General features: G+C 35.9%; 1 protein-coding gene across 3 annotated transcripts in view; it reads left to right on the top strand.

Annotated features, from left to right (window-relative positions):
- Positions 1 to 14,474, top strand: part of LOC144297296 (antigen WC1.1-like) — a 52,018-nt gene that overhangs the window by 22,978 nt on the left and 14,566 nt on the right. For all 3 annotated transcript variants that reach the window (XM_077871204.1, XM_077871205.1, XM_077871203.1), the window contains 3 exons: positions 4,398 to 4,718; positions 10,279 to 10,584; positions 10,678 to 10,995. In XM_077871204.1, the coding sequence (XP_077727330.1) occupies positions 4,398 to 4,718; positions 10,279 to 10,584; positions 10,678 to 10,995 (945 nt within the window). The remainder of the gene's footprint in view (positions 1 to 4,397; positions 4,719 to 10,278; positions 10,585 to 10,677; positions 10,996 to 14,474) is intronic.

Here is a 14,474-nt window from a genome sequence, read left to right as displayed (position 1 = left end):
CCAGGCAAGTTGGGTCCATGATTATTGTCCCTATTGAATTTTTCCATTAATAGGCTGCAAATATTTCCCTCAGTTTATTTTTATTTTATTGTTCCTATGTTTTTAGATGCATGGAGGGTTCTTTTTTAAAATTTTAATTCAATTTGCCATCATATAGTATAACACTCAGTGCTCATACCATAAGTGCCTCCCTCAGTGCCCATCACCCAGTCACCCCATCCTCCCCCCACCTCCCCTTCTGCAACCCATTGTTTGTTTCCTAGAGTTAGGAGTCTTTTATGGGTTGTCTTCCTCTCTAATTTTTCCTGCTCAGTTCCCCTCCTTTCCCTTATAAACCCTTTCACTATTCCTTATATTCCACGTATGAGTGAAACCATATGATGATAGTCCTTCTCTGATTGACTTATTTCACTCAGCATCATGCCCTGCATGGGGGGTTCTGATGTTAATAGTCAAATCTATAAAAATTTCCCCCCTTTTTGGTTTCTGCATTCAGAGCCTAAGAAAGCTCTTCTCGGCTTCAATTTTAAATAAATTGTTGCATCTTTATTTTAATAATTTTGTAAATATTTTAAAATATATGTCAATGCTGAGTGGCTCAGTTGGTTGAGCATCTGACTCTTAATTTTGGCTCAGCTCATGATTTTGGGGTCCTGGGGTTGAGCCCTCCATCAGGCCCTGCACTCAGCGCAATCTGCTTGAGATTCTCTCTTCCTCTCTCTCAGCCTCTGTACTTGCCTGTTCTTTCTCTAAGTAAATTAATTAAATCTTTTCAAAAGTCTGAAAAAATACATCAATACTAGATAACTGCATAAGTTATTTTACTGAATGATAGGAAGTGATATCTAACTTTATTTTTTTCCAACATTATTTCCTGAATGATGTTTTTATCTTTTCTGACTGATTTGAATGCCACTTTAAAAACATGCTAAATAACACCACGGCCTTTCCATTATATCCTTTTTGGACTTATTTAGACTTTAATTCCACAAATGTTTATTGAGTTTAAGATGGGCTGGGGTGGGGGGACTGTTAAGTTGATATATCCCCTTTGCAGTTCATTAGGTACAGAGGACCTAGCAGGGGTGAAGGAAGTGTTCCCTGGCCCCTGAAGCTAACAGTCTGGTGAGACTGGGCACCAACACAAGAATTTATAATAAACTCTAATAAGTGCCACTGGTGGAGACACAATCAGGGTTACATACTCTAGCTGAGAAAAGCAGAGATTTCCTTTATGAAATAAAATTTAAGCTAAGGCCTTGCATTCTAGAAATGAAGTTGTTTATAATTTTTGGTATTAATAATAATGTCTAATATTATACAGACCCATGAATGCATACATGTTTAGTATATGCATATTTATATCACATTTTCTGTGTCTTTTCAACCATTGATGGACACTTAGGTTGTTTCCATGTCTTGGCTATTGTGAATAATGTACAATGAACATGGAGCGCAGATATCTCTTTAAAATCATGGTTTCATTTCTTTAGATATATACCTGAAGTGGAATTTTTGGATAATATAGTAGTTCTATTTTTAATTTTTTGTGGAGCCTCCATACTGTTTTTCCATAGTGGCTGTGCCAATTTACATCACCACCAACAGTGCACAAAGGTTCCCTTTTCTCTACATTATTGCCAACACTTATTATCTCCTGTCTTTTGATAATAACCATTCTAATACGTGTGAGGTTGTGGTTTTCTCATTGTGATACCTTTTCATATACCTGTCGGCCATTTTTACAACTTCGGAAAAAAGTCTATTCAAATTCTTTGCCCATTTTTAAATTACATTTAAAATATTTTTCAAGTTTTTATTTAAATTCTAGTTAGTTAACATATAGTGTAATATTGGCTTCAGGAGTACAATTTAGTGATTCATCACTTACATACAACATCCAGTGCTCATCACAAGTGCAGTCCTTAATACCCGTTACCCGTTTAGACCATCTCTACCCACCTCCCTCCATCAACCCTCAGTTTGTTCTCTATAGTTAAGAGTCTTTTATGGTTTAATTAAATTAGATTTCCTTCCTTCCTTCCTTCCTTCCTTCCTTCCTTCCTTCCTTCCTTCCTTCCTTCCTTCCTTCCTTCCTTCCCTCTTTTTTCCTTCTTTCTTTCTTTTTTCTTTTGTTCTTTCATTCTTTCGTTCTTTCTTCCTTTCCTCTTCCTCATCCCCCTCTACCTCCCCCTACTCCTCCTCCTCCTTCTTTCTCCTTCTTCTTCTTCTTCTTCTTCTTCTTCTTCTTCTTCTTCTTCTTCTTCTTCTTCTTTCTCCTTCTCCTTCTCCTTCCCCTTCCCCTTCCCCTTCCCCTTCCCCTTTTTCCCTCCCTCCCCCCTCCTTTTTGACTATTGGTTTGTATGAGTTCCTTATATATTTTGGACACTAACCTCTTACCAGATAGATGGCTTGCAGATATTTCCTCCCATTCCTTATGTTACCTTTTATCCTGCTGACCATTTCTTTTGCTCTATAGAAGTTTTTTTTTTTTTTTTTTTTTTACTTGAGTAGAGTCTTACTTGTTTCTTTTTGCTTTTTTTCCTTGTGCTTTTGGTGTCATAGCCATAAAATCATTGTCAAGACCAAAGTCAAGGAGATTTCCCCTTATATTTTCTTCTAGGAGTTTTGCAGTTTCAGGTATTACAATTATGTCTTTAGTCCATTTTGAGTTAATTTTTGTCAGTGGTGTAAGACAATGGTCCAGTTTCATTCTTTTGCATGTAAACTTCCAGTTTCCCCAACAGTTTCCCCAGTTTCCAGTTTCTATTTATTAAGAGATTGTCCTTTTCCCAGTGAATATTCTCGACTTTCTTGTCATATATTAGCTGACCATATTGCATGGGTTAATTTCTAGGCTCTTGATTCTTTCCCATTAGTCGATATGTCTGTTTTCATGCCAGTACCATACAATTGTCGTTTGGTTTGAAATCAGGAAGTGTGATACCTTCAGCTTTATTTTTCTCAATATTGCTTTGACTTAAAAAAAATATTGCTTTGACTTTTGTGGTTCCATACAAATGTCTTTTGTGGTTCCATACAAATTTTAAGATAGTTTTTTTTTTTCTATTTCTGTGAAAAATGTGATTGGAATTGATAGGAATTGTGTTGAATCTATAGATGGCTGTGGGTAGTATGGATATTTTAACAATATTAATTTCAAACATGAACATGGTATATCTTTGCATTTGTGTCTTCTTCAATTTTTTTAAATCAAAATCTTATAATTTCCAATTTTCAGATTTTTCACCTCCTTGGTTAAGCTTATTCCTAACAATTTTATTCTTTTGATGCTTTTGTAAATGAAGTGGGTTTTTAAAATTTCTTTTTCAGATATTTCATTGTTTGTGTATAGACACAACCAATTTCTGTATGTTGATTTTGTATCCTGCAACTTTACTGAACTCATTGATTAGATTTTTTTGGTTAAGTCTTTAGGATTTTCTATATGTAAAGTCATCTGCAAATGAATACAATATTACTTCTTCCTTTGTGATTTGGATGTCTTTTACATTTTTTTTTTTTTTTTTTTGCCTGATTGCTCTGGTTGGAATTTACTATACTATGTGGAATAAGAGTGGTGAGAGGAACAAGTAAGGAACACCCTTACTTGTTCCTGATCTTAGAGGAAAAGCTTTCAAACTTTCACCAATGAGTATGATATTAACCATGGTCTTCTTACATATGGCTTATATTATATTTGTGTCATGTGAATCTCTCCACATGCAACTCAAAATATGGCAGCTAGCTTCAACAGAGCAAGCATATGAGAGCAAGATAAGAGAAACCAGAGTCATCTTGAAATCTGATTATTTAAGTAACGTCTCATCACTTTTGCTAAATTCCATTGTTAGATGAATGTTACTAGGTTCAGACCACATTCAAGTGCAAGAATTATATAAAAGCATGAATATCAGGAAGCAGAAATAATCCAGACTGTTTAGAGGTCCTCTCTTCCAAAGCTAGATGAGAATGTTTACTATAGGATAGAGAAGGAAAGAGAAGATTCCTCCACTGACTTCGCGGGTCATGAACTGTAACTGAGATGGGGGAATTTGGACCCCTACCAGCTTCATGCATCTCTACTGGGAAGGCAGCATCTATAGTCATCTGAAGGCCTGTCCTTATTGCTATACATGGCATTGAGTCTTACTGGCTTGTTCGAGAAATAATTGTGTGCATCTCTTCTCAACTCCACGTTCAGTGATGCCACATTGGTAGCTTAAAATTGACCGTAGTGGAAATATTGTTACTATAGAAATCAAGAAATGCCATACATGAGAGGATTTTTTTTCTCCCCCAGAGTGTATATTTTAAAATACTTACCAGCATATCACTGTATGGTCTTCTGAAATCTCTTCTGTGTTCTGTGTTCTGTGTCTGTGTCTCTCTTACAGCTGTGGAGCTGAGACTGAAGAATGGGAGCTACCACTGCGAGGGGAGAGTGGAAGTGAAATACCAAGGAAAATGGGGCACAGTGAATGATTACATATGGAGCTTGGAGGCTGCACATGTGGTGTGCAGACAGCTGGGATGTGGAGATGCTGTTGATGCTCCCAGAGGGGCCCACTTTGGATCAGGGCATGGGCCTATTTGGCTTGCATATGTTGTTTGTGAAGGGACAGAATCAACTCTCAATGACTGTATTCATTCTTTTTTTCAAGACTACCAGAAGCAACGCTTCTCCCATAGTCGGGATGCTGGAGTAGTCTGCTCAGGTAAGGCCTGTCTAATCTATTAGAGGGATACCCAGTAAGAATACCCTTGGTTTAATTCCCAGAATAGCTAACAATACAGGATCACACACTTGGTTGAAAACTCCAGTCACACAGTAACTCCTAGAGTATTAGGTACTCAAGGAAGCACAAGGACTTGCTTGGCTCTGGACAGTGAAAGCTCCAGACCTATGGATCACTGGGCCCTTCAGATATCTGTGGTGTGTCAAAAGGTAGGAAAGTGGGGTCAAGTTTCATCGTGGTAGCTGTTTTGTTTTTTTTCCTGAGATGATCAGGTGCATCCACAAGAGGGGACATGAGAGAGGTGCAGGGAAACAAAGTTTAGCATATGCCAAAGTGGAGGCAGTAAAGACAGCAATGAAACTAGAGTGTGGATGGGTGGTGTCAGTATTTGCCAGAGATGTTTTCAGTTGTTATCACAATTGTGGATGAAAAGTCTGTCACTAATGCCGTCAGAACAGTTTCACTTAGGAAGATATTATCAGATGTCACAGTGAATTCTTTAAGGTAGGTAGTTGGGTCTTTAAAAAGATCCATCCCATCTGATGGAGTGATAGGACAGGTGGAGATGTGATAACATTTGACTAGGTCTATAGCAACTCAACAGCATAATCCATAGCCAGTTAGCATTTTTGTCATTGGCATGACGAAGATCACTGAAAAAGTCATCTTTTCAGTGGATCTTTCATAATATGAATTCAGGTCCCTAGAAACACAATTATTTTCTTTTTTTTGAAAGCTAATATATTGAGGTATGATTGACATGCAAAAACTGTACATATTTAATGTATATAACTTGATGAGTTTGAAGGTAAGCATACATTTGTGAAAGCATTAGCACAATCTGTGCCATAGAGTTATCTATCATCTCAAAAGTTTCCTCCCATCTTCTTTATTATTATTTAAAAAAATATTTTCAAGGGGCATTTGAGTTTACTGCCTTCAGTTAGGATATTTTTAAGAAAACTTGTTTTCTGGTATTTCAGGTAACATTCCTTATTGTCATCATGTCCTAATCATGGTATCAAGTGCAGATAAACTTGTGGAAACACTACAGGGGACCTGACTTACTTTGACAAATCAGTATTTGAGTAAAATGGAGTATGTGATGTTGGAACATCTATTACTATCTTAAGAAAATTGATACTTTTGATTTTAATTTCAGTTAAGGTATACGTAAAGATAAATAGAGTTTGAGAGTGGTATGGCATCTAAACTTTGATTTTATTTTTTACTCCCTGATTAACATTATCATTGCTTTAACTTAAAATCTCATATTTTAATGAACTATTTCAGTTTTCTTTGGCTAATCTCTTTGTCATCAGTTTCTACCCTCTAGTATGTTTCCATATTTTCCATGAACATGTTTTAATGATGTAAACAGAAGTAATGGTGGTAATGTAGCATTGATAAGGATAGGAAACCATGCCCTTTGCAATATTTTAATTTAAATCGAATTCTTGGAATTTCCTTTTCTCAATTGTAGGAAAGGGGTATGAAAGAGAAATTTCAGCATCTAGTAGATTGTTAGAAATAAAGTACTATGTTTAGCAGAAATCCAGAGGTAGAAAGAATGATCTGTGAAGAATACAGAGGAGCTTGTTTGAAATAAAGAGATTTCAGAGGGTTCAGGAGAATGGCAGGGGGGCCTCACAAATTGAGAATGGCCACAGCACTGATGTACAAAATGGTAAGGGGATGAAGATGCAATTAACCTCAGGAGAGGAGGTTGAGGACTGAAAATCCATGTTAATTCATATATTCACTACAGCTTCTGTTTTAGACTTCTCATTTCTTCTCTCCCTCTCTTCCTCCATGTTGATGCAGGAATTGTTTTTGAGCTCTGTGGAAGTGCGAGTATTTGAAGCTTGCATTTCAATTTTCTTTGTGGGGAGGTTTTTATAATATGAGCTCTATTTCTTTTTCTTTTTTTAAATAGATTTTATTTCTTTATTTGAGGAAGAGAGAGAGAATAAGAGAAAGGGAGAGAGAGAGAGCAAGCATGAGCCAGGAGGGATGGGCAGAAGGAGAGGGAGAATCAGGCTCCTCACTAAGCAGGGAGCCCAAAGAGGGGCTTGATCCTAGTACTTCAAGACCACAACTTGAGCTCTGAGCTGAAGGAAGACACTTAACTGACTGAGTCACCTAGGTGTCCCAATTTAATATGAGTTCTATTTCTTTAACAAATATAGGAGTACTTAGATATTCCATTTCTTTTTGTATCAGTTTTTGATAAATTGTGTTTTTCAAGTAATTAATTTTCAAGGACTCATCCTATTGTAAATAAAATTTTCAAATTAGGATAAAATTTGTTCATATCTTATTATCTTTTACATATTAATAGTATCCATAATTATAACCCCTTTTTCATCACTGATATCGTTAATTTGTGTATCTTCTCATTTTTTTCTTGATCAGGTCTACTAGAAGATTATCAGTTTTATTATTCTTTTAAAAAGAATCACCAATGAACTCTCTTGATTATTGTATTTGTTTTCTATTTCATTGATTTGAGTTCTTAGTTTACATTCTCTTCTTTTGGTTGTGATTTGCTGTTATTTTTGTAGATTCTTGAGTTGGAATCTTAGGTAATTTAAATTTAATTTTTCTTTTGTGTTCTAATGTATGCATGGAGGAAGTGTCAAAGCTCTAGTTTTTCTTCCAAGCACTGCTTTAGCTGTATCCCACTAATTTTGATATTATATGATTTCTTTTGTATTTTATCATCATAAAATGTTTCTTCATTATTTTTAAATATATACTTTGTCCTATAGTCTTAGTTTGTCTGATATTAACATAGGTACAACAGCTTTCTTTGATTAGTGCTTGCATGGTTTATCTTTCCTGACACTTTTAATATATTTGTGTTTATTTTTTTAATTTTAATTGTATTTTAGAGAGAAATATAGAACACGCATGTGGTGTGGGGGGGGAGGGGCAGAGGGCGAGGGAGAGAGAATCTCAAGCAGGCTCCATGGCTCAGTATGGAGCCAGATGCAGAGCTCCATCTCACAACCCTGAGCTGAAATCAAGAGTCGGATGCTTAACTGACTGAGCCACCCAGGTGCCCATTTCTATGTTTATATTTAATGTACATATGTTCTTATGGACAGTAAACATGGTGTGTCTTATTATTTTTCTCTAGTTTTATTGAGATATAATTGAAGTGTCTTCTATTCAGTATGATTACCTTGCTTTTATTTGGAGTATTTAAATTATTTCAATGTAATATAATTCTTGATATGCTTGAGTTTAAGTCTACTAAACTTGCTATTTGTCTTATGTATTATTTGTTCCTATTTTAATCCCTGAGTATTTTTTGTATTCTATTTTATTTACTCTATTGGTTTATTAGATATATTGCTTTGCTTAGAGTTTACCATAATGTTGGAATTATTATTCTTTAATCATATTTTACCTCCAAATGATATTATATTACTTAATATCTAATGTAAGACCTTACCACAGTATATTTCCATTTCCCTATTCTTGTCATTTGTGCTATTGTTGTCATACATTTTACTTATAAATAAATCTTATAATACATTGCTGTTATATTTGCCTTAAATATTCTAAGTATTCTAAATATTCTTAAATATTCTAAATGTTTTAAAAATGAGATGAAGTTTTTTTATATTTACTCATGGGTTATACATGGGTAAATATAAAAAAGACTATTTACAGTAGTCTTTATAGCTTTGGGTAGATCCACATTTTCATCTGTTACTATTTTCTTTTAGCTTGAAGAACCTTCTGTAACATTTTTGTGTTATGCAGTTCTGGTTGCCTCAAATTCTATAATTTTGTATTTATCTGAAAACGTTTTTATTTTCATTCAATTTTGAAATGCATTTTCATATGCAATTTTTGTCTTTTCTCTCAATGCTTTAGAGAGAAAACTTCTATTGTTCTGTGTTTAACCTCATAATTCTTTTATTTTGCCCTGTCTAATTTCTTGTTAAGTTAATCTAGATAAATTTTCATTCCAGGTAACGTATTTTTCAATTTTAGTAGTTCCATTTGGGGGCAGCCTGGGTGGCCCGGTGGTTTAGCGCTGCCTTCAGCCCAGGGTGTGATCCTGGAGACGCAGGATCCAGTCCCACGTAGGGCTCCCTGCATGGAGCCTCTTTCTCCCTCTGCCTGTGTCTCTTGCTTCTCTCTCTCTCTCTCTCTCTCTCTCTCCCTGTGTTCTTATGAATAAATAAGTAAAATCTTTAAAAATAAAAAAAGACAAAAAAAAGGAAGTTCCATTTGGTTATTTTTTTCTAGTTTTTAAAAATCTGCTTTGTTTCACTGAGTATATTTATATAAATGGTTTAAAAACTTTGTCAGCTTATTCAATCATCTGCCTAATTTCTGCATTTGTTTTTAATGTTTTCTCTTTTAAAAATTAAAAAAATTAAAACATTGATGAAGAAAATGAAAGAATATACAGATAAATGGAAAAGTTATTTTGTGTTCAGGAATTGGAAGGTGGCTATTCTTATATCCTAGGATTTCAAGAGATATGGCTAAAACCACACCTTTCTTCTCATTCTCATTAGAGCTTTCTTAACATCCAGACTCATTTTATTTCCTGCTTTGGTAACCTAAGAAGTTAATGGAATATTTTGCCATGAAAAATTGTCAAATAGATAAAACTTGAAATCATAACTATGAAAAAAATCATAATCCATAACTATGGATTGGTTATAATGTGCATATTTCTAATCTTGAGCCATCAGTCTGTCTATAGGTTGTCATGCATTCATGGATACAGCCCTCATGATTTTTCCCTATCCTCAGTCACCTGAGGATTGGTTCCTGGGAAAGAAAGCCAACCAGAATTTGAGCTCCACAAATCTCAGGATGACTTTCTTTCTTTTCTTTCTTTCTTTCTTTCTTTCTTTCTTTCTTTCTTTCTTTCTTTCTTTCTTTCTTTCTTTTCTTTCTTTCTTTCTTTTTCTTTCTTTCTTTCTTCTTTTTCTTTAAGATTGTTTATTTATTTATTCACGAGAGACACACAGAGAGAGGCAGAGAAATAGGCAAGGGAGAAGCAGACTCCATGCAGGAAGCCCAGTGTGGGACTAGATCCTGGGACTCTGGGATCACACCTTGAGCCAAAGGCAGATGCTCAACCACTGAGCCACCCAGGCGTCCCTCAGGATGACTTTCTAACTTCGTCTGGCTGATAGATCTCTATTCTCATAGCGAATGTCCCTCTGGGTTGGTTCTGTTCTTCATACCTCTGTACTCAAGTAGAATGCCTACACATCATGCAGTTTCCTTGGGCTCAGATGAGGAATTCACTTCTCTAACCAACCCCAAAATATATTTCCCTAGTATTCTGATACTTAATATAATCTGTCTTCAGATACTCACACATGGAGGCCCCACTCTGACACCAACTGCTAAGTCCTCTCCTCATTCTCAATGCCTGGGAGAAGAAAAACTTATCTATGATATGTCATTGTCATATATCATTGTTCATGACATGTCACTTCTAATTGCCAAGTCAGAATCGCTAACACTTACTTGGTTTGGCTTTCTCTTTTTCTTTTAGGATTTGTGCGTCTAGTTGGAGGGGATGGACCCTGCTTAGGGCGGGTAGAAGTGCATTCTGGAAAAGACTTGGTTCCAGTGTCTGATGGGAACTTCACATTACTTACTGCCCAGGTCATCTGTGCAGAGCTGGGGTGTGGCAAAGCAGTGTCTTTCCAGGGGAATGTGTCCTTGAGAGAGTCAGACAGACGAGTCTGGCCTGAAGAATTCTGGTGTAACGGGCAGGAACCTGAGCTCAGGTATTGCCACAAAAAGTCCTGTCCAGGAGGTGTTTGCCACCATGGGGCTGTTCAAGTTTTCTGTTCAGGTGAGATGCAGAACAGGACTTTAACTTTGCTGCATACTCTGCTAGGGTAAGAAAAACATGAGATTTGGCTGAAATCCTGTCTTCTCCTACTAGTGTACACAGAAGTTCGGCTCATGAAAAATGGCACCTCTCAGTGTGAGGGACAAGTGGAGATGAATATTTTTGGAAGCTGGAAACCACTCTGCGCCACACACTGGAGTATGGCCAATGCCAATGTTGTTTGTCAACAGCTTGGTTGTGGAGTTGCCATCTCGACTCCAAAAGAAGCATACTTTGTGGAAGGAAGTGATCAGATATGGGAAGATCGATTTCACTGCTCAGGGGCTGAGTCTTTCTTGTGGAATTGCTCTGTGACTGCCCTTGGCATTCCTGGTTGTGCTCGTGGAAACACAGCCTCAGTGATCTGCTCAGGTAAAAGAGAGGAAGGGCTAACTTGTACTCAGGATGCTCCTTGAGTGAAATGTCCCCAGGAGTAGAGAGCATAGAAAAATTATTTTAAAAGTGAGATAATCCAAGATAAAATATGGTTCTTTTCATTGTTTGCCTTTCAGTTCAAGGCAAAGAGTGTTAAGAGGGATATCTTTTAAAATTAACACTATTATTTAAATATATCTGAGTATTATTTACAGAGAAAGTATGGTAAGTAGTATCTGTGTAGTTCAGTGAAATACAGTAGCATGAATACTGTGTAACCCCAACCCAGATCAACAAAGAGATCATTAGCAGTACCCCAGAAGCCACATTCATACTCTACCAAGCACTATGTCCATCCTCCTGTCTCCAGTTTCCTAACTTTCCTCCAGTTTCCTAACTTCAATGCTATGGAATAGTTTTTTTCTATTTTAAACTTCATATAAAACCATATAGTATGTTTCATTTTGTGTCCAATTTCTTTGATTCCGTACTATGTGTGCGATTCAGGCATATAGTTGTTTATAGCAGTGTTTCATTCATAATTATTATTGTAAGTCATTCATTGGAATGACCTTGTGATCAGGTATTGATCCATCAACTGATAGTGGAGTTTTGGTTTACTTCCAGTTCTTAATTATTACAATAGTGATGTTAGAGATTATTGTGACAGTGACTTGTGGTGCAAATATGTATGTATTTATTTTGGGTGTTTACTCTTGCCCTTTTATTTTTACTCTCTTAATGGTGTTTGTTGATAAGCCAAGTTCTTCACTTTAACAAGGTTCAGTTTATCAACTTTTTTTTTTAACAAATACTACTTCTTTTGCCCTTTTGAAGAGAACTTTGTCTACCCTAAGATCCTAAAGATTTTCCTTTATGATATTTATAGAAGTTTAGTTATCTTTATTTCACCTGTAACTGTGTAGTCCTCCAATTGATTTTCACATGTGATAGGGGGTCAAATTTCAATTTTTATATGGATATCCAGTAGACTCAGAATCTTTTCCTGAAGAGACATCTTTCCCCACTGCAGTGCCACCTTTGTCATAATGATCTAGAGTATGTCTAAGTTTCTTTCTGGGCTCTATTCTCTTCTATTGTTTCATTGTCTATTCCAGCACTAAATCCTCAGTTCAGTAGTTATTATAACTTTGTAGTATGTCTTGATATGTATTAAAGTTACACCTCTAACTGTTGCCTTTGTTCTCAAGTATGTTGATCATTCTTGGTCTTTTCCATTTAATTTTTGGAATTAGCTTGTTTTTTCACCAAAAAAGCCTGATGATCTAGTCCAAGATGGTGACAGAAGAGTCTTCTGAGATCATCACCTCCAACAAATACACTTTTCCAATTCTTATAATAATGAGAATTCTATATAGAATTATAATCAGAATTAAATCTTGTGGAAGCATGGTAAATTGGTATTAGATCCCATTCTGCCTGAATGCAAATTGGGATTTGGCTTTTTTTCAAAGTAGAAATTGAAAATATTAGCAAAGTCAATCACTGAATACCAATCTTCCTTACCTTGTTGCACAGTATGAATTGTTTGTTTCTAGTTTAATTCCATTTGGTCAAAAAATATTTTTTTTCAAAAAACATATTTTTAATGATTTCAGCCCTTTGAAAATTTTTTAGATCTCTCTCTTTTTGGTATAATGTGTGATCAGCCTTGGCAAATGACCTGTATGCCCTGGGAATAATGTGTATTCCGTGGTTTTGAGGTAAATATACTGGCTGATTTTGCTGGTTTGCTTTACTGAGACTGATGGAAAGTATTTTCTGGTGACTATTGGATAACAAGTTTCTTCCAAATCTAATCACTTAAAGCAACCACTTTAATTTAGTTTTTTTCCACTTTAATTTCTGTAACACCGATCACTGTTCATTTCCCCTCCTGCTTTGTAGTAACATTTTCCTTACCTCCTTTAAGTCCTCATTGACAGCATTGCCCCAGGCCATCCAGCTTCTGCCTGTTACTTTGTTCCAAAGGCAATGCCACATGTTTAGGTGGCATCATGGTATTGCACTATTTTGGATAAAGATACTATGAACATGTATATACAAGTCCTAATGAAGACAAACATTTCATTTGTCTTCATTAAATACTCAATAATATGGAAAGTATAAGTTTTCTGTTTCCTATTGCTGCATAACAAAATTTCCCTCCAAACTTAGCAGCTTAAAACTCCTTTGTATTTTTGCCTATTATTTCCCGTATAAAGAATTTGGAAAGGGCTCCAATTGGCAGTTCTCTGTTGGGGTCTGTATGAAATTGCATTCATATATCAGCTGAGGCTGAAGTCATCTGTAGACTCAACTGAGCTGGGAAACCAGTATGGTTCATTGACATGTCTGGCAGCTGGAATGTGCAGCTGGGTTGTTGACAGAGCACCTGCATATGATTAGTCTCTTCAGCATGGTAGTCTCCTCAGGGTAGATTTCCCCAGAAGCAACTCTCCTAAGTGAGTTCATGGGAGGCTACATGACCTTTCTGATCTAGTTTTCAGAGTCAAGTAGTATTACTTTCACTGCATTCCATTGCTTACAAACAATTTATGAAGGCCAAAATTCAAAGGAAGGAAGCAGAGATGCCCACCTATCAAAGGATGCAGTATCAAAGATTTTGGGGTATGTTAAAAAAACAGCAAGACATATGAAATAGGTGATTGTGAATTTTTAAATTTCTACTTTCAGTTCTGTCAATTGTGCCTTTATGTATCTAGGACTAAGTATATATGAATGTTAGAACTTTTCAGCATGTCTTTATGTTCTTGTTTATATTTTCCACTTTCTGGTCTTTCTGGGCTTCATTCTGTGTATTTCCTTTTGATTTTCCATTCTATCTTGTGCTGATCTAATGGGCTATTATACTCAACCCTTGAGTTATTTCAGTTATTGACTTTTTCAGAGTGTCTAGAATTTTTATTTGATTTTTGTTAGTATTTTCCTTTCAAAATGCTATCTTGTTTAATTCCCTGAATATTTCAGTCATGGTAGTTTAAACTCCTTGTCGGGTTACTCCAATATCTGGATGCCTTGCAAATTTCTTTCCAATTCCTCTTTTATCCTCCTGGATTTTTGTCAAATCTTTTTTTTTTTTTTTTTTTTTTTAAGTTTTAACCTTTTTTCAATGTAATCTCTAACTCCAATGTGGGGCTCAAACTCATGACCCTAGATCAAGAGTTGCATGCTTTACTAAGTGAGCCAGGCAGGTGCCCCTATGTCTGGGTATTTTTGATTGGCAGGCATCGTGGGTGAAAAATTACAGAAATTCTTCAGAAAGGATTTTATTTTGCTTCCTCCTGGAACCTGTTTATGGACAGATCACTTTATTATTTACTTACTTAAATTTTGGGTTTTAAAAAAGATTTTATTTATTTATTATAGAGAGAAAGAGAGAGCTTGTGAGTAGGGCAAGGGACAGAGGGAGAGAAAGAATCTCAAGCAGACTCTGAGCAGGGTGCCCGACATGA

Source organism: Canis aureus, chromosome 25, assembly GCF_053574225.1.
Source record: "Canis aureus isolate CA01 chromosome 25, VMU_Caureus_v.1.0, whole genome shotgun sequence".
In the NCBI taxonomy this organism is placed as follows: Eukaryota; Metazoa; Chordata; class Mammalia; order Carnivora; family Canidae; genus Canis; species Canis aureus.
Note: the sequence above shows the minus strand (reverse complement) of the source record. Positions and strands in the feature narration are given on the sequence as shown.